Below are 16,929 nucleotides of genomic sequence, written 5' to 3' on the forward strand. Positions count from 1 at the left end.
AAGAAATTTAACATTGAGTGTCCCATCTCTATTTACATTGTCTCTGCTTCTTGTGGCATAAGAGCAATCATAAGAGCTAAGAGCTACCAACGTAATTGCCGAGTATTAGGCGGGAGAAGATACGATATGATCTGTTAGTTCTATTGGTTTAACTGTAAATAATATTATTGCCAATCTGCCCCTCCCCATTCTTACGTCTAGCAAGGAAAAGGGACACCACGTGCACGTCGTGTTTTTACGTGTCGGCATTTCATGCTGAGATTTTCTGGTTGAAATTTATTCCATTGTCCGTCCATCTTCGGACACCGCCTGCATCGTTACTGCAATCCGCATTTTTGGGCTGCTCGAATCGTAGAGTTTCTCCCGTGACTGCAGAAGAAAAAACACGCTAAAATGGCTCTTTACAACTTCAAGAAAATTATGGTTGTTCCACCAGCCAAGGTATAAAATTTAATACTTCTTTGTCCAGATATTTAGTATTATATTATGAACTTATCATTTCGTGTTACTGAAAATGAAGATTGATTTAAATTATGTGTGCAGGACTTCGTGGACATTATCTTGTCTAAAACTCAAAGGAAAACACCCACTGTTGTGCACAAACAGTACAAGATTTCCAGGATTAGGTCATTCTACATGCGCAAAGTTAAATTCACGCAGCAGAACTTCCATGATCGAATTTCGCAAATCATCCAGGATTTTCCTAAACTTGATGTGTGTACATTTTTATAATTAAAATATTGAATATAACATGAGATTCTGAAATGTCCAGAACGTTCATCCCTTCTATGCTGACTTGATGAATATTCTTTATGACAAGGACCACTACAAACTTGCTCTAGGTCAGCTGAACACTGCTAGACATTTGATTGACAAGTACAAAATTTTAAATTGGGAAAGTGGAATTATTAATTATGTCTTTTAATTTGAAGTGTTGGCAAAGATTACGCCCGTCTCCTCAAGTTCGGAGACACTTTGTACAGGTGCAAACAACTGAAACGAGCTGCCCTTGGAAGGTTTGTACTCCTTGAGTAGTATATAGGCAGCTAAGTCAAAAGTTTCCTGAAATTTGCAGGATGGCTACAATCATGAAGCGCCAGGGTCCAAATTTGTCTTATTTGGAAAGTGTTCGTCAGCACTTGGCTCGCTTGCCTTCGATTGACCCGTATACTCGGACGATCCTTCTCTGTGGCTTTCCTAATGTCGGAAAGTCTAGTTTTATCAACAAGGTATTCCACATCAAACTTTTTTTGCAAATTAAAATTAATCTGATTTTTTAATAGATCACCCGAGCTGACGTTGAAGTTCAGCCATATGCCTTCACAACTAAGGCACTGTACGTGGGACACATGGACTACAGATATCTGCGTTGGCAGGTGATTGACACACCTGGAATTTTGGACAAGCCATTGGAGGAAAGGAACACAATTGAAATGCAAGCTGTGACTGCTCTGGCTCACCTCCGAGCTTGTGTTGTTTACATGATGGACTTGTCGGAGCAGTGTGGCAAAACTCTTGAGGAGCAGGTCAAGCTTTTTGAGAGCATCAAACCACTTTTTGCCAACAAGGTTTGTTTTTTATAACAAAATCTCCTATTTTAATTTAATACAACCTATGTTAAATTAGCCCTTGATTGTTGCTTTCAACAAAATTGATGTTACACCTTTGTCTTCACTTGATGACGATCGTAAACTTGTTTTGGAGCAACTCATTAAGGATAACAAAGTGATGGAGATGAGTACTTTAACCGAGCAAGGTGTTATTGAAGTGAAGACGGAGGCCTGTGAAAAGCTTCTTGCCACCAGAGTTGAGACGAAAACTCGTCTGAATAAGACGGAAGGAATCATGAACAGGCTGCACGTCACTCAACCAGCACCTCGAGATGCAAAGACAAGGCCGCCATGCATACCAGGTACATACATTTTTTAAACGTTTTACAAGAAGTTAATTCATTGATGAAGATGGAGCTGTGGAGTTCCGTAAAAAGCGTTTGGCTTTGTTGGCTGCCAAGAAGGCTGAGGAAGAGGGCGATGAAGGTGATTCTGAGGAAGATGAGGATCAAATGGAAGTCGAGAAGAAGAAAACTGAGAGGGACATTGAAGTGGAAATGGGAGATGATTATATTCTTGATCTTCAGAAGAAGTATGATCTGCCTGAAGAAGAGAAATATGACACCATTCCCGAGTTCTGGGAGGGGCACAATATTGCGGACTACATCGATCCAGACATTTTCAAGGTAAATTTGAAAATTAAATTAATATCATAGAATTTCATTGTTTTCTGTTTTCAGAAACTGGAGGCTTTGGAGAAAGAAGAGGATTTGCGAGAAGCGGCTGGGATGTATACAGTGCCGAAGATTGAGTTGGATGATACAATGCAGGAGATTTGTCGCCTTGCTAAGCAAATTCGAGACAAAAAGGCTATTATGCGTGATGAGGCTCGGATTATTAAGAGCAGTACAAAGCCGAAGCTACCCAGAACTGCAGCCGCTAAGGACAGAGATAGGAGTGTGTCTCGTCTGAGAACTCAGATGAATGATTTAGGCGTGGAACCGTCTGAGAGTGAAAATGTATTTGCTAACTTTAATTATGTCAATGTTTCTTAATAAACTCTCCAATGTAGGCTCACTACTTGAAAGCAAACAAACGAGGACGTTCAGCAACTAAAAGTCCTGTTGCTACTAAAAGGATGAGAGTAGACTCTGAAGGAAGGGCCAGAAGCATGTCGAAGACGCCTAGGGATGAAATGGGAGTGAAGAATCCAGAGGTGAGATTATTATCATATGGCCGTCTTTTTTATTCAACGTGGCATTTTATTTTTTTAGATGCGAATCAAGCTGAAGGATAAGGCCCATAGGGCCATCAGAAAGAAGGTTGGCAAGAAGGGTCTTAAAGGAGAAGCTGATAGGTTTATTGGAACTAAGATGCCCAAGCATCTGTTCACTGGAAAGAGGGGCATTGGAAAAACGGACCGAAGATAAACTATTTTGCTGCTATACCTTGTTCTGCTTCAGGATATTTTATATATCGCAAATAAAGGCCACTCAAATAAAGTTGCCACTCAATTACTCTTTACTTGTTTCTTTTAAAATAAAAATATTTGAAAAAAGGTAAAATAGCTACAAATAGGTTAATTGATGATTTTGTGAGCTGGATAGTAGAAAAGACTTCGTTTGTATTCTGCAATATTCTTGACTTTGGTGACAGTCCTCTTCAAGTCGCCGGAGTCAACATATTTCAGACACATTTCATCATGACCGCATTTGTTCTGCTTGTCTTGTACGTAGGTAACTTCTTCACTAGCAATCAATCCCTTGACCTAAATAATTAATCATTAGTAGATACAATGCCACTTTTTTTACTTGAAATTTACCGCAACTGTCATTATGCGTCTTTCGCTTGGATTCAAAACAAACTTGTTAAAGAACTGAAGCATCTCCTCGTGTGTGATAGTTTCGATGATATCATACTAAAATTTTAACAAAAGGTGAATTGAATCAAATTTTTTAACAATATCTACCTCAAGTTGACGCCTATTAAAAATGTGTTCCTCTGTGTAAACTTCCTCCCAATTCCTATCCACCTCTTCCCTTAGTTGAACATCGGCTTGCAATTTTTGGCGCATAGCAGACTTCCTCAGTTGCTCTATTTCTTCTGAAGTCATGTTTTTCAGATCGTCATAAAATTTGACTAAGAATTCTTGAATCTTTCCATCAACATGGGTTAAGCTACAGTAATGCCAAATTTAAAAAAATAAATCCGAAGGGAAAAGTATTTTTACTTATTTTTATCCTCTTGGTTGTTCACTGCAACAGAAAATCTAAGAATGCCTTTGATTATGGAAACAGATGTCCCAACACTATAACCAAGCTGCTCCTTTGTTCTCAAAAAATCAAAAGCTGCTTCTTCAAAAAGCAACTGAGAGGTTAATTTTTTTTATAAAAAATCCGTTTTTTAAATTTAAATGCATTACCATCATCATTTCAGCAACACACGAATACCTCATATTGCCTAGCCCGCAATAGTATGTCTGTGCAATAGCAGAATTAGAGCTGTTTTTATTAACTGAATCAACAGTTAAAAAAGCTTCACCAACGGGCAATTGGATCAGTCGTAGCTATAATAAATTTTGTTATACCAAATACATTTATTTCTGCAACAAATTTTAAAAAGTACTTGGGGCCAGGTATTTGTAATCAATTGCTTGTACTGCAGTGTTCTATGAACAATGTTGTAAGTGTCTAGGGCCTGATCTTTCAACATATTCCCCTGGATTAGCATTCGACAGTAGAGCCGTTGCTTAAGTTGCTTTGAGTAAAGTTTCAGTTGTTCAAATGTGATATCATCAATTGCGTCATACTTCTCGATCACAGTCCAGTGTACGCTCTTGAGTATTGAATTGGTTACATCTCTAAATTAATAATTTGTTATTAAATATCCTTCCGTAAGTTTCATAGAGTGATACATACTTCATCAACTTTGAAGGTTTAAGCGCAGAGTTGTAATAGCTCTTTTTTATTACATCTTTGATGGCAACAAACAGTTCCTCGTTAAAATTTTCCTCAAAATTTTTCCATTCTTTCAGAATTGTCTCCATTAGCAGCTATAAACATTTTTTTTTTTAAATAAATGGCCACTTTCATGAAAAGAAAAAAACATGACTCACTGGTAGCTTTTCATTGTATCCTGCAATCATCAAACTAATCCCTTGTCCTGTGCCAGCTTCCGAAGGATTGATCGAATATGAGAGCTCAGCAACTTGAGCAGGGTACACCTCTGTAGTCAATTTCTGTTTCAGACCTCCAATCATCAAGTCCAACATGCATGCACTGCCAAAAAGATTTTGCATGAAGACGTGATTTCAATACAAATATTTTAATTTCATACTTCTCTGGTGAAAAGAATATCAACGGAGAGACAATTTGAAAAATAATGTAAGCCCTTGGTAGGTTAAACTTTTTGTCTTGCTTGAACCAAAGCTCTCCCATGGTGTCATTCACTATGTTCACGGGGAAGTCTATTTCATCTTCAGGTGCGAACACAGTAAAATTCTTTGTAAGATATGGGTTCGGCTCAGGCAATTTGAACGATTCAAGGGGAATGACATCTTTCCAATGTTGCAACCAATCCGAAGGCACATCTATTTGAAAGTTACATTAAAATTAAGCAATTTTAAATTATGATTACATTTAATTTTAGTTTACCTGTGACATTGTACGGGGTATTGAACCAATCCTCTTTCTTTTCATACTCCTCTTTGTTGTTGTTGTTTAAAATCATGATATTTACATTTTCGGGGCTGAGGTAGGAGAGACATTTGGTGATTGCGTCCGCATCATATTTAAAGTACAACTCTGGGCCACTGAGGTAATGTTTGGATGGGTATTTCTGCATATTCTCTGACAATTCTTCAACATTATCCCCTGGACTTGGCTCAGGAGAGAACCTAAACTTTGTTTCTTGGATTGTTTTCAGCTCATTGTAAATACGCTCCTGAGGACCTTCCTTGCGCATTAATTCTAAGTAGCTGAATATTGCTTGCAAAACCTGTGAGCACACATTTTAAATAAAAGTCTGAATCAACATAGATAAAATATTAAATACCTCATCAATGTGACTGTACCCTTCTTCAGTCAAAGAAACAGTCAAACCAAAGTGAAGGAAGTAGGAGTTATGGTCACTTCCAGATTCGTCGCTTCCTGCATACAACTCAAGGCCCCAGACTCTGGAATGAACAATCAATTTAATAATATGGACTCAAGTAAACTCAAATTTCATTGGAAGATAGAAATTATATATACCGTTTTCTTAGGTATTCAATTAGACTTCCATGGCCTTCGTAACCCAGGATCCAAGATAAGTATCGGTCGGGTTTTGACTCATACTTTTTCATCATTGATGGCAGAGACCAAGTCAGTTGAACCTTAAATTTGATCAAGCAATTAAATGTAAAGAGACACCATTCTCTCAAGCAGAGTCTACCTCTTGGACGTCCTTGACGGGAGCAACATAGTACAACTTTTTAAATTCAGGGGTGTCGAATGGTGCCTCTAGGTCCAGGTTAGCACCCACTTCCTTGGTGATGTTTTTATCTAAATTTGCACTTGGAACTGCGCCAAAAGATTCCAAGACCCATTCCTGCATAGTAGCCAGGTCATGGGTACTTTGGATAGCAAGGGTCATTGACTCAGCAGTGTAGTGCTTCTCTCTGAACTCTCTCAGTTTTCCATGAACATTTGAGTCTGTTTCATTTTGTTTTTCACCTGCAGTTCCTCCCAATGTCTTAACGTTTCCCCAGGCAAATTTAGCTGCTGGATGGTTTTTCTTTGCCAATGTGCCTAGAAGTTGTTTTTTCCTATGATAGTCAGACGGTAGAGCAAGGTTGAACTCTGAAAATTGAGTGAAAATGTGTGTTTTTTTTTTATGAAAGATAAAATAAAAAATTATTAAAATTACCCGACTCGATGGCTTCTCTTTCTCGTTGCATAGCTTCCTTTTTCAAAAGAGGTGATATGAAGAACTGTGCGAATCTATCTAGGGCATCTTTGAAACCTTGAGTTTGGGAAACAAAGTAGAATGTTGTCGTTTCCCAGTCTGTCGAAGCATTGTCCTCGCCACCTTGTTTCTAGTTTCCAAAATGTAAATTTAGTAACAAAAATTCTCTTTTAAATATACCTTGATAAATGCGTCAAAATTATTTTCCTCTGGATATTTTTCACTGCCCATAAAGACCATGTGTTCCAAAAAGTGAGCTAATCCAGGTAGCTCATCAGGATCTTCAAAGCTGCCCACGCCAATGGTTAAACTTGCTGCCGATTGGTGCTACAGAAATGGTTGATAAAAAATACTGATAATTTCTTTTGAAAACTATTTACAGTCTGAGCAGGTTCGCTGTCACTAGAATTGCTTCCCTCTGCATCACTTCCTTCGTCCATAGATTCCGCAGTCTCAGAAGCTTGAGAACTAACTGTAGATGCCGTATCATTCAAATTGTCATCTCCTTCATCAGGTTTGTGAATTAGCAGAGCTGTGAGTCCATTTTTTAATTTGATGACCCTAAAGCATAACACACTTCATGAAATTTGACCTCATTTTTTAAATCAAAATAAGTTTACTTGTATTCCTTTTTGTCGTGCTCTGCTTTGTCAGGAGATTCCAACTCCACGAAGGGTTTGTCATGGGGTTTGCCTCCCTTGGTGTACATGGTTCCTGCAGAAAAGCTTACGTTGGACGGTCTAGAAGTGCTGCTGTCGGCTGCGATCTTTGACACTTTTCCATTGACAATGTCAGACACTCCGTTTGCCCCTCTCTTCATAAGTGAATATGAGTTTAGCACCTTCCTGCTTATCTCAGCAAATATTCTCATTCACCGTGTTGTGACAAAATGATGACCTTAATTGAAAAACAAACAAAAATTTGCAAATTTTCTTTAACGGATGATAAAACGTACATAGAGGATTTTTGCAAACATCAGCTAGCAACAAAATTAAAGCACTAGAACAACACACACCCATTAAAAAATATAAATGTGCATATGTATTGCATATATATCATCTTGTTTTAAATTGTATTTTAGCTCCTGTATAGATCTTATTTAATGCTCTAAATTTATATTATTAATTATTAAAATCATATTTTTGAATTCCATAATTTCGTTCCGTACCGTTTTCGTAATATTATTATGAAGTTTTCGATTTTTTTCAAATCAATAATTGCAATAATTGTCGAATACACATATTTATTTTAATTCCGTCAAGACTTTGGAAGTGTGATTTTTCTGATCAAACGGGATTAAAGGGATTTATTTAATGATTAATTGTGGGAGGTTGATTTTTTTTAAATTTTTTGAGATTAAGATTGCTAACATACATTTTATGTAAACAAAACAAGGCCGTGTGACCTCTGAGGATAGCAGGGGCCAATCGGGTCAACTTACATAGATTAAAGTGACAAAGTTCGCAGCAGACGTGTTTTCCAGTTATGTATGAGCTGCGAGAGGATAAACAAAAAATCATTCGTCGTTCTGAAGAATTTAAAGTTTTTGCAAAAAGACAAATTATTTACAAGGCCGAACAAACACGAGGGCAAAACAAAAGGAACCCCACCATAATTTCGCCACTCCCACTAATCCGCGATCAGCGCGGCCTCTATTTGTCAAGAAACGAACCATTGCGAACGCCGCCATATTTGTTTCGTGCCCCTTGCCATCAATCACCGAAGGGTCTCCAAATTGGCTCAAGTGCAACTTGTTGCATATTTTTGTGTGCCTTTAACACTATACACCACTGTATAGTGTTCTTTTATCGTCTGAAGAGGTAAACAAAGTGCCTATGCGTCTGATATTTATTCAACCTTACACCTGATCACGCTATTTCGGACACAAATTGCTAAAACTGAAGTGTCAATTTGTCGGTTGTCGCTTCAGAGCGAAAACACAGCACAGCCCTTTGCCACGCCCTATGATCCTGAATGTATTTTAATTTTTCAGTTAAATACACGCCGACAAAATAGGCCTTTCGGACACAGCCATCATGGACATGATGATCAGCTCTCTCCAACAGCAAAAGAGAGTAACTGAGCAGTTACGTCGCGAGGCGGCTCTCAGAAGGATGCTGGTGTCGCAGGCCGCTGCAGACATCATCAAGTTCATCTCTGACCACCAGCAGGAGGACTGCCTTCTTGTAGGCTTCAGTTCTCAAAAAGCCAATCCCTTCAGAGAGAAAAGTAGTTGCAACGTGCTCTAATTTAATTTTCTGTTTCAATAATACGTTAATCATTCAAGTTAAAAAATGCGTTGAAAGAAAAAATAAATTTCTGATTATTTCCCAATCTCTTTTGTTAGATATTATGTATATTAAATATTTGGTCTCTTTTAGTTGTAACATACATTCTCTTTTATAAGGCACAAAATATGATTATTAGAATCTTTGTAACTCCAATATTCTTATATACAGGTCTTCAAAATTTGGCAACAATAAAATTTTATTCATAATTAAATTCAACTGAAAAACGCTGAGAAAATAATTAAAAATTGCAATTAAATTTGGCTGACCTTGTAGCTTTTTCTTTTAGCAATTATTTTATTGTTAGATATGATAAAGAAATACATTAATCATTCATGTACCATTATTATTTATCTGATTAAAAATTTATTGTCAGTATGCAGTTTTCTGCCAAAAAATTGATGTCTTCGTAACTTGTCTGGGAAATCAAAATTGACTTGAATACCACTGAATGTTGTCACATCCTGTAATTGACCTTAAACGTAGCAGTTCCTTGTCAGTTTTCATGGTGACACCTTTGAATCCGCGATGATGTTTGTAGTTGTAGTACCTTGTTGACCAGAGGCCTACCTGAAAACCGCATTTTGTCTGCCTTACTTTGCAGCAACCCTTTGCAAATACTACAGAGTTGTTATACTTGCAGTAACCTAATTTGATCGACAAACTATTTTTGTATGAGACGTATTGTATCCTTGGATACCGAAATCGAGGTGCTGCTGGGCTGATACTTCAAACTTCCAGGTCATTTCTTCATCTTCCTTCATTAGTTGGCTACATAACATTTAGTGTAGCGGTTAATGATGTGAATAATAAATAATTCAATACAAAATTGTTGAAATCTTGCTTTTATTTTAATTTTGAGACATTGTTTAAGTAACATTTATAAATGCCTTTTTTGCAAATCAATATAATTCGGGCAAAACGCTACCTTTGCACTTCAATAATAAGAATTGTTAAAAAAAAAACTATAATTTCTTTGGCCTACAATGGAAATTTTTAAATTCATTGCTATTTTGACAATATAAATTTTTAATGTTAGAACAGATCAACTAGTTATTTTGGAACTAATTAAATAGGTCAAAAGTGATCTATTAACTATAATCCAATTTTAGATTATACAAATTAACACCTCAAAATTATTGCACAACAAAAGAGGACTATGTACTTATTGGCATAGTCAAATTAAGTCTGTTCAGCAATTGGAGTTAAAATTTATAATAATAACAACATTGTAGTAAAGATTTGATTTGCCAATGCCAAAAAGATGTCCTTAATAATAATCGAACCTCAGAGGAGATTCTTAGGCCAAAAAAGCTCTAATTACACAAAGCGAAAAGCAAGTTCACATGGGTGGTTGAGAATAGTCAGGGCCACTCTGTGACGACGAGGAACTATACATTGGACTGAAGCTGGACTGCTGATATGTGTAACTGTTTGTGGGATACGCTGGATTATACACTTGGTTCTGATATTGACTGGGGTTACCGGGTTCGTAAGACATGTAAGGGTTGGTTGGTGCCACAGTTGTAACAGGAAAGTCGGGTCTGTGAAAAGCGCTGTAGGGGTCAGCGTATTGCTGATTATGCGTTGCTACGTTAGAATAGTTTTGGTACGTTCCTGGTTCAACGTAATAATTATCTTGAGACGCAACTATTCCTCCACCACTTGTGTGCATCGTCGTTTGAGGAAACTGCTGTTGTTGCTGATTGGCAGCAAAAGTGTTTGACGAAAAACTAGGCAGAGGAGACGAATCAATCTTCCTTGTGCTAGTGGCTGGTAGAGGAACAGAGGTAGTTTTTGGCAAAGCTCTCGATGATAATTGTTGCACCACTTTGGAATGAAGAGTGCCGTGCACAGGACCTAAATCTGCTTCAAAGGCTTGACTGCTGAAGCTTATTGGAGCGCCACCTGGAGAGGCAGTACTGCTGGTGGATGCTGTGTAAAGTTCAGAAGCAGGAGTTTGGACAGAATTTTTTGGGCTCCACGGTAACTGCCTAGGCTGGCTGACACTTTTGACGTTGCCCCCTCGAGGAGTAATCGTAAGCTCAGAATTAGGAGGTAGCAAATTTTGAATTGATTCTGGAGTGCTGCTGCCTGCCAAAGACTGCAGACTGGAGAGACTTTCGGCTGACCGGCCGGATTCTCCTGATTTTTGGGTTGAGCGAATTGCAATAATCTTGCCGTTCTCCAGTTGCATGTAGACTCCCTTCGGACTTTTTAGGACCATCACTCGCTGCCCTGCTTTCAATGAGATGGATCGATCTTGGGCATTTGTTGGTATCACAACATCAATTGGAAGAGTCATCTCTTGAACAGTCATGCCTTGGCGTTGCCAGGTCTCTGCAGGGATCCAACGGGTCCTACTGGCGGGGGGTGGACGAGGAGCTTGCATTGGACGGACAGATGCAACAGGTCGAGTGCCCTGCCTACAAATTAAGCTTTTAGATAATTTAATTTAATTTTATTTTAGGTAATTTTTTAAGAACGCTCTATGCCAAATTACAAGACAATGATTTGGAATTGCGTCTAAATTCATTAAAAAAATCAATGACTACAGACCTAAAAATGAACTACTAAAGATTTGACTTGAAAAATGAAACAAAAAATTTAAAGTTTTTAAATAATTTATTTTTGGCGTGTACACAAAAAAACTAAGGTGGAAATGAAAACAAGTCAAATCATGTTAGTTCAATCACTATCTGACAAAGTGAATATTTCATTGGCATCTGGACGCTTTGCTGTATTACAAACTTGATTAGAGGACTGAATCAACTGATTGTTAGTGCTGGGCAAGTGCCTAAAAGTCCCAAAAGCAGACGCAAAACTTGTCCTAATACTATCCACAAAATCATTTTTCAGAATATCAGGTCGCAAATTAAAGCATTGTCTTGAATCAGCATAAATTGGCGGAGTAGAAGAGAAAATTCTTTGGAATGGCGGAGGTGGTTCTTGCCTGATTGGGAGAGTTGGTGGAGGTGCATTGACGATTCCGCCCCCTGACGTGCTGTACGACCCTTGGTATCCACTGTAGTAGTTGTTGAAGCCTGATTTTGTGCTTGCTTGCTTTTCCAGTTCATAGCTCCGCTTGGCCAGCCGCTTTTCGGCTTGGGAGAGTTTCTTCTCCTTACGATCGACAAGCAAGGATTCGTGTTTAAAAGGTTCCTGAAAGCATATCATGAAACTAATTATATACAAAAGGCATCTGTGCATACCTTGGATAGCAATGAGCTCTTCTGTTCTAACAACATCTGAACGATGCTATCAAGAAACTTTGGTGCATGTTCAGAGAGATCTTTAACTTCTGATTCTGGCTCAGAGTCGTACAACAGGTTGCTGACTTCTTTCATGGACAAATGGGCATCTGGATTCAGCTCATCCACAACACGGTCTGCCATGCCTTGTTTGTTGATTTGCCGATCGTAAATCTTCTTCTCAAGGCAGTTGTCCATAACGAATCGGTAAACAAAACATGGTTTTAGCTGACCATACCTGTTAGCCAATAGTAAAAAATTGGTTGTAAATTAGAAAATAATTAAATATAATTATATTTAACCTGTAAACTCGGCAAACGGCTTGTGTATCGTGGCAAGGATTCCATGAGGCATCAAAGACAATGACGCGGTTAGCACCAACTAAATTAATGCCCAAGCTTCCTGCTCTGGTTGAGACTAGAAACAATGCCAGCTTTGGATTAGAATTGAATTCGTTTATGAGCTTTTCCCTTTCAATAGCAGCGGTGCTTCCATCCAAACCTGTAAACACATATGAAAGTAATTCATTTTTTCATTTATTCTCTCTATTACTAAGCACCAATTACTAATAATAAAAATGCAAGACGAAAAAGACTTACGGAAATAGTGCACATTTTTCGCCCACTTTTCTTCAGTGCCAGGTACAAAATTTTGATGGAGGAAATCTTCAATCAAATTCAAGGTGAAGAGTGACTGACTAAAGAGGAGGATCCTGTCCCCCAGTTTCAGGCTTTCTTCAAGAATGCAGAAAAGGGCTTCCATTTTTGCACTATTCTCAATTTTCCCGGGTTCATATCCTTTAAGAATTTCAGGTGCCTAAAATTTTTAATACAAATTTAAAATGTTTAGAGGATAGAAAAAGAAAAATACTAACCCAATCATAAGGAATAGAAGTCTCGTCTCTTCCAGTCTTTGGCATGTTCGATCCCTGCTCCAATAAACTTTTTAAGTCATCATCTCTCCTGCTCTCAATTTTTTCATCTATTATTTTCTCGATTGAATCAATTTCTTTGTTGTCGAGATTTCCACATTTTTTGTCCATCAGGTCAGCTAGCCTTTCATTTTTTACAGTCCCAGTGTGCTTTGTCTCCAGGCTACTTGGAGGCAGATGGAAAGAGTCGTTGTACTGTCCACCGAAAGGCTCGTATCCTGGCTGCTGCCAAGACTGTTGTTGATTTCCAAAGTTTTGCGATGATGGAAGTGAGCCATAAGGATTCTGCTGACTATTGCAAGCTGTGAATGGGTTTGTAGACTGTGGGTAACATTGCTGTTGCATGCTGTTGAAATAGTTTTGCTGGTATTGCTGGTTAAATTGGTTAGATGATTCCCCGTATCCAAAACCACCATGGCTATAGCTTTCGGAGAACTCCTGGTTATCAAGAGAGACGGCCTGGTCTTGATTGGACATAATTGGCCGAATGATTGCATCTGCCTTAACCTCTTTGCTGCATGAGTTTTCATGTGCCTTTGGAGGTTTCTTTGATCGACTTGCCTGTGTGTTTTAACTCAAAAGCTAGTTTATTCTTTCCAATTTTAAACCATGATTATTACCTTTCCATTTTTGCTGGATGCTGCGGCCGGAACGTTGGATCCTGCATTGCTTGCAAGTACAGGCTCCTCCAAATCCAAATCGTCGCCTTCCATTCTCTTTTTGAGAAAATAGTAAAGGACATCAGGATGATTCCAGATCTACAATTAATTTGAATCAAAATATTCATGAGTCAAGAATAAAAATGCAAACCTTGCAACAAACAGCAAACGCTTTCAACGGATTTGGCACCGTCTTTGTTCTCACAACCTCATTCATGAACGTACTGTAAAGATTGCGTTGGAAGGGAGTCATTCTGAACAGCAATACAAATTCATGTTTTTGTGGAAGCGCTTTTTGCAGCACTTCATGGCTGCGTCTGCTCAGGAAGAAGAATTGAAAAAACAGGTTAAGATTTTAATTAATTTGCAAACCTTTGGACAAATCCATTAAGCAAGGAATGCAACACATGGGCACGATATCTCATTAGTTTCACGTCATTCGGAGTGCTGTCAACACACTGGCCATTTTGAATTGGACGTTCAAACATGTTGCTAAATTCAGTCTTTGTGCCCAAGTAGTTCGGCCGGACAAAGTCAACCATGCACCAGTACTCGAGTAGATTATTTTGCAGAGGATAGCCTGTGAGCACAATTCTCCGCTTTGTCTGAATGCTCTTCAAAGCGTGAGATATTGACGCATGACTGTTTTTTATCCTGTGACCCTCATCACATATGACAAGATCTGGTCCTGGCTTTATTAGAGCATCATGAATTTCTACAATGAAATTTTATTAAGATATTTGAATTTTTCCGATTTTTTATTCTATTTTAATATTACCATTCCAGAGGGCCTTTTTCCTATTATCATCTTCTTCAACTTCAATAACATGGACAAATCTCTTTTTCTTGCTCAGCTTGTCTCTTCGCAGACTCAAGAGACGATATAGTTCATATCCTATCAAAAGGACACCACCCGAGAGGCGCCAATGCCGAATAACCTAGTTTTTGTTTTTAAATCTCTTCTAAACCAAAATATAATTACATACCTTGGCTCTAGCAGTCAAAGTTTTCTGAGAATCGTTGAGAACATGCAAATTGAAGGTTCGTGCACAAACTTCAAGGTCGGAGTTTGATTCCTGATTTGCATCTTTTTCAGGGGGCATCCACATATTGAACTCAGCGACCCAATTTTGAAGTGTGTTTATGGGCATGATGCACAAAATGTGCCTTGCGCTTGTGTGTCTCAAAAATATATCACAGAAGGAAACAACCTGATAAGAAAATTACAATGATTAAAGAATTCAGGAAAACCTTCCACATTTTACCTGAAGAGTTTTTCCGAGACCCATAGAGTGAGCAAGGATGCAACCAAAACCAGAACTTGATTTGTACCTTTCCAGAGATTCAACAACGTTGTCATACATAAATCGAATACCACCAATTTGATGAGGTTTTATGGCCCTAGCAATCTAAAATAATGCATTTTAATTTTAGCAAAATCTAGAATATTACTATAGTGTGGTAATAAAGTTGATTAAGAAAAGTTACCTGAGGTGCCAAAAAGATGTCAGGTTCAGACTCTGGATGGCCCACATTTATAAGTACTCGACCTTGTTCATCAGGAATGTTGAAAACATCATTTGTATGAAGACCGGAATTTGTGGGATCTTCAGGTTCACTCTCTGCCTCCGAGCCGCCAGAAACTATCATACAGTCATCGTCACTACTGCTTATGGTAACCAACTCTGTAAAAAAATTAAATAGCTTTGCATTTGACGTGATTTAACCAATCTATTCACCTTTAGGTTCTGTGATTTCTTTCCTTGGTGCAATTGGTTTTCCAATTATAGTAGTCTCTGAATGTGAAAAAGTTTGATCAGCAGCACTGAACTCTTCGACGCCCATTCTATTATCTGAGTTTTTGACCAGAGAGACAGACGTCTCTGACGATAAAATAAATTATTTGCAAAAACATTTATTCAACAAACTCACCACCTGGAGTAATTCCCAGGTCACTGGAAAGTGAAGGAAGGGAGGCAATATCCAGGTCTCTATTCGCGCCCATTGGTGTAATAGTGCAGTTTCGAAGAATTGATGTGGACTGTCCCAACGATTGCAGCAACGTCTTCTGTTTTTCTTGCATGATTTTGCGCTGCATTTCCTTAAGCATTTTCTGCTGCTCCTGCACCCTCATCAGTCTTTCCATTTCCTGTCTCTGTGCAGCCTTAGTTTCTTCATCAAGCTCATCTTCATTCATCACTTCACGAATGTTCTTTCTCAAATTTTTCACTCGCTTCTTTTTTTCCTTCTTCTCGCCTTCTTCTTCATCACTATCAGAATCATCTTTGTCCTTCTTACTTTCCTTGGTCTTCCGTTTCCTTTTCTTTTTGACGCTTTCCTTTTCCGAGTCGGCTGCTTTCTTTCGCTTCTTGCTTTTTGTCACGACAGGTGTAACCTCCAGTGACTTTGCATCACTACTGCCCTCAACCTCTTGAACTTTTAATTCGCTTTCACATGTTCCACCCTCCACTTTGTCCTCACTTTCCCCCTTTTCAGCCTCTTGTTCATCCTCGGTTTCAACATCACCCTCATCATCAGCATCTTCACTTTCTTCCATCACCGAATCTTCTGGCTCAATTTCATCATCTCCGGCGTCCTCATCCTCGGACTCGTCACTTTCGGCTGCACCTTCTGCATCAGACTCTGAGGCCTCTCTCTTGCCATCCTCGTCAGCATCGTCGCTTGCGTCTTCTTGATCTGGACTATTATTTTGTAAATCTTCACTGCCTACTCCATTGTCCTTTGCTATTTTCTTAATGACGAGTCCAGGGAGATTTGGAAATGGCTCCATCTGAGGAAAAAATTGTGTTTGTCAACAATATTGAGCTTTGTTCCGGTAAAGGAAGAAGCCTTTCAAATGAGCAGTAATGCTTACGTTTGTTTTGATCGATGCAGTGAATAATTAATGCAAACGAGTCATCAAAAACATGACGGCAAGCGCTCCCAATGTTTGCCAAGGGTTCACGAATCCGGCGACTGCCAACTTTCCGCCCGACTCTACTCAAATTCTGGCTTCCCAGTTCATCCTTTGCTCCAGACGAAACTACACTACCGACTCGGGAAGTTGGATAGCTCAAGTAAAGAATTTTTCGATCGGAAGTCGCAAAGTCTTCAACGGGAATTTTAATCGTAGAATTCGATCTGTCAGAAAAATAAATTATTTATCCACCATTATTTCTCCCTCTCGTAACAATTCGCTAGTGGTCGCCAGGTCCGTCGCAAGTCGCTGCATTTACGGCCAATAAAAAAACTGCGATTTTGTAAGGGGGAATTCAAATACCGGCGCGTACTTCCCATGGCCGGTAG

The 16,929-nt window shown here is 38.7% G+C and overlaps 4 protein-coding genes across 5 annotated transcripts; 2 read left to right on the forward strand and 2 right to left on the reverse strand.

Moving 5' to 3' along the window:
- The first annotated feature begins 183 nt into the window (after window positions 1–183).
- On the forward strand, window positions 184–3,069 carry LOC132196698 (nucleolar GTP-binding protein 1). Its single transcript, XM_059619517.1, has 11 exons — window positions 184–441; window positions 544–714; window positions 773–876; window positions 933–1,016; window positions 1,076–1,229; window positions 1,284–1,568; window positions 1,627–1,912; window positions 1,962–2,236; window positions 2,291–2,569; window positions 2,623–2,766; window positions 2,825–3,069. The coding sequence occupies exons 1-11, from the start codon at window positions 394–396 to the stop codon at window positions 2,978–2,980; spliced, it is 1,986 nt and encodes a 661-aa protein (XP_059475500.1). The 5' UTR covers window positions 184–393; the 3' UTR covers window positions 2,981–3,069.
- LOC132196653 (nardilysin-like) lies at window positions 3,049–8,111 on the reverse strand. 2 transcript variants are annotated; one of them, XM_059619455.1, is made up of 18 exons: window positions 7,936–8,111; window positions 7,115–7,308; window positions 6,875–7,055; window positions 6,675–6,821; window positions 6,456–6,624; window positions 5,982–6,388; window positions 5,801–5,922; window positions 5,604–5,724; window positions 5,204–5,546; window positions 4,887–5,139; window positions 4,666–4,828; window positions 4,469–4,602; window positions 4,176–4,410; window positions 3,973–4,116; window positions 3,781–3,917; window positions 3,520–3,727; window positions 3,373–3,468; window positions 3,049–3,318 (listed from the first exon to the last, which is right to left on the reverse strand). In XM_059619455.1, the coding sequence occupies exons 2-18, from the start codon at window positions 7,201–7,203 to the stop codon at window positions 3,130–3,132; spliced, it is 3,138 nt and encodes a 1,045-aa protein (XP_059475438.1). In that variant the 5' UTR covers window positions 7,204–7,308; window positions 7,936–8,111; the 3' UTR covers window positions 3,049–3,129. The 2 variants fall into 2 exon arrangements, with proteins under 2 accessions (XP_059475438.1, XP_059475430.1); XM_059619447.1 differs by having other exon boundaries at window positions 7,115–7,391.
- Window positions 8,112–8,153: 42 nt separating this feature from the next.
- On the forward strand, window positions 8,154–9,619 carry LOC132196801 (guanine nucleotide-binding protein subunit gamma-1). The gene is made up of 2 exons (XM_059619696.1): window positions 8,154–8,314; window positions 8,488–9,619. The coding sequence occupies exon 2, from the start codon at window positions 8,531–8,533 to the stop codon at window positions 8,741–8,743; it is 213 nt and encodes a 70-aa protein (XP_059475679.1). The 5' UTR covers window positions 8,154–8,314; window positions 8,488–8,530; the 3' UTR covers window positions 8,744–9,619.
- On the reverse strand, window positions 9,611–16,843 carry LOC132196601 (helicase ARIP4). The gene is made up of 16 exons (XM_059619370.1): window positions 16,499–16,843; window positions 15,556–16,414; window positions 15,363–15,506; window positions 15,112–15,308; window positions 14,889–15,032; window positions 14,610–14,834; window positions 14,402–14,561; window positions 13,996–14,338; window positions 13,775–13,940; window positions 13,585–13,722; window positions 12,908–13,525; window positions 12,633–12,849; window positions 12,336–12,534; window positions 11,995–12,271; window positions 11,736–11,944; window positions 9,611–11,208 (listed from the first exon to the last, which is right to left on the reverse strand). Exons 2-16 carry the CDS (start codon window positions 16,412–16,414, stop codon window positions 10,125–10,127), a joined length of 4,980 nt encoding a protein of 1,659 aa, XP_059475353.1. The 5' UTR covers window positions 16,499–16,843; the 3' UTR covers window positions 9,611–10,124.
- Window positions 16,844–16,929: the final 86 nt, after the last annotated feature.

Source organism: Neocloeon triangulifer, unplaced genomic scaffold, assembly GCF_031216515.1.
Source record: "Neocloeon triangulifer isolate White Clay Creek 2 clone unplaced genomic scaffold, ASM3121651v1 ptg000001l, whole genome shotgun sequence".
NCBI lineage: Eukaryota > Metazoa > Arthropoda > Insecta > Ephemeroptera > Baetidae > Neocloeon > Neocloeon triangulifer.

What these genes read in the sequence shown, in the direction of transcription:
- LOC132196653 (XM_059619447.1), bottom strand. Translation starts at nt 7,365, where the DNA reads ATGAGAATATTTGCTGAGATAAGCAGGAAGGTGCTAAACTCATATTCA. An exon ending in AAGAGAAGCCATCGAGTCGG is followed by an intron (nt 6,389 to 6,455) that starts GTAATTTTAATA and finishes CTCAATTTTCAG; the next exon opens with AGTTCAACCTTGCTCTACCG. An exon ending in GATACAATGAAAAGCTACCA is followed by an intron (nt 4,603 to 4,665) that starts GTGAGTCATGTT and finishes AAATGTTTATAG; the next exon opens with CTGCTAATGGAGACAATTCT.
- LOC132196801 (XM_059619696.1), top strand. Translation starts at nt 8,531, where the DNA reads ATGGACATGATGATCAGCTCTCTCCAACAGCAAAAGAGAGTAACTGAG.
- LOC132196698 (XM_059619517.1), top strand. Translation starts at nt 394, where the DNA reads ATGGCTCTTTACAACTTCAAGAAAATTATGGTTGTTCCACCAGCCAAG. An exon ending in TGGTTGTTCCACCAGCCAAG is followed by an intron (nt 442 to 543) that starts GTATAAAATTTA and finishes TTATGTGTGCAG; the next exon opens with GACTTCGTGGACATTATCTT. An exon ending in AAACGAGCTGCCCTTGGAAG is followed by an intron (nt 1,017 to 1,075) that starts GTTTGTACTCCT and finishes TGAAATTTGCAG; the next exon opens with GATGGCTACAATCATGAAGC.
- LOC132196601 (XM_059619370.1), bottom strand. Translation starts at nt 16,414, where the DNA reads ATGGAGCCATTTCCAAATCTCCCTGGACTCGTCATTAAGAAAATAGCA. An exon ending in ACATCTTTTTGGCACCTCAG is followed by an intron (nt 15,033 to 15,111) that starts GTAACTTTTCTT and finishes GCATTATTTTAG; the next exon opens with ATTGCTAGGGCCATAAAACC. An exon ending in GCCGTTTGCCGAGTTTACAG is followed by an intron (nt 12,272 to 12,335) that starts GTTAAATATAAT and finishes ATTGGCTAACAG; the next exon opens with GTATGGTCAGCTAAAACCAT.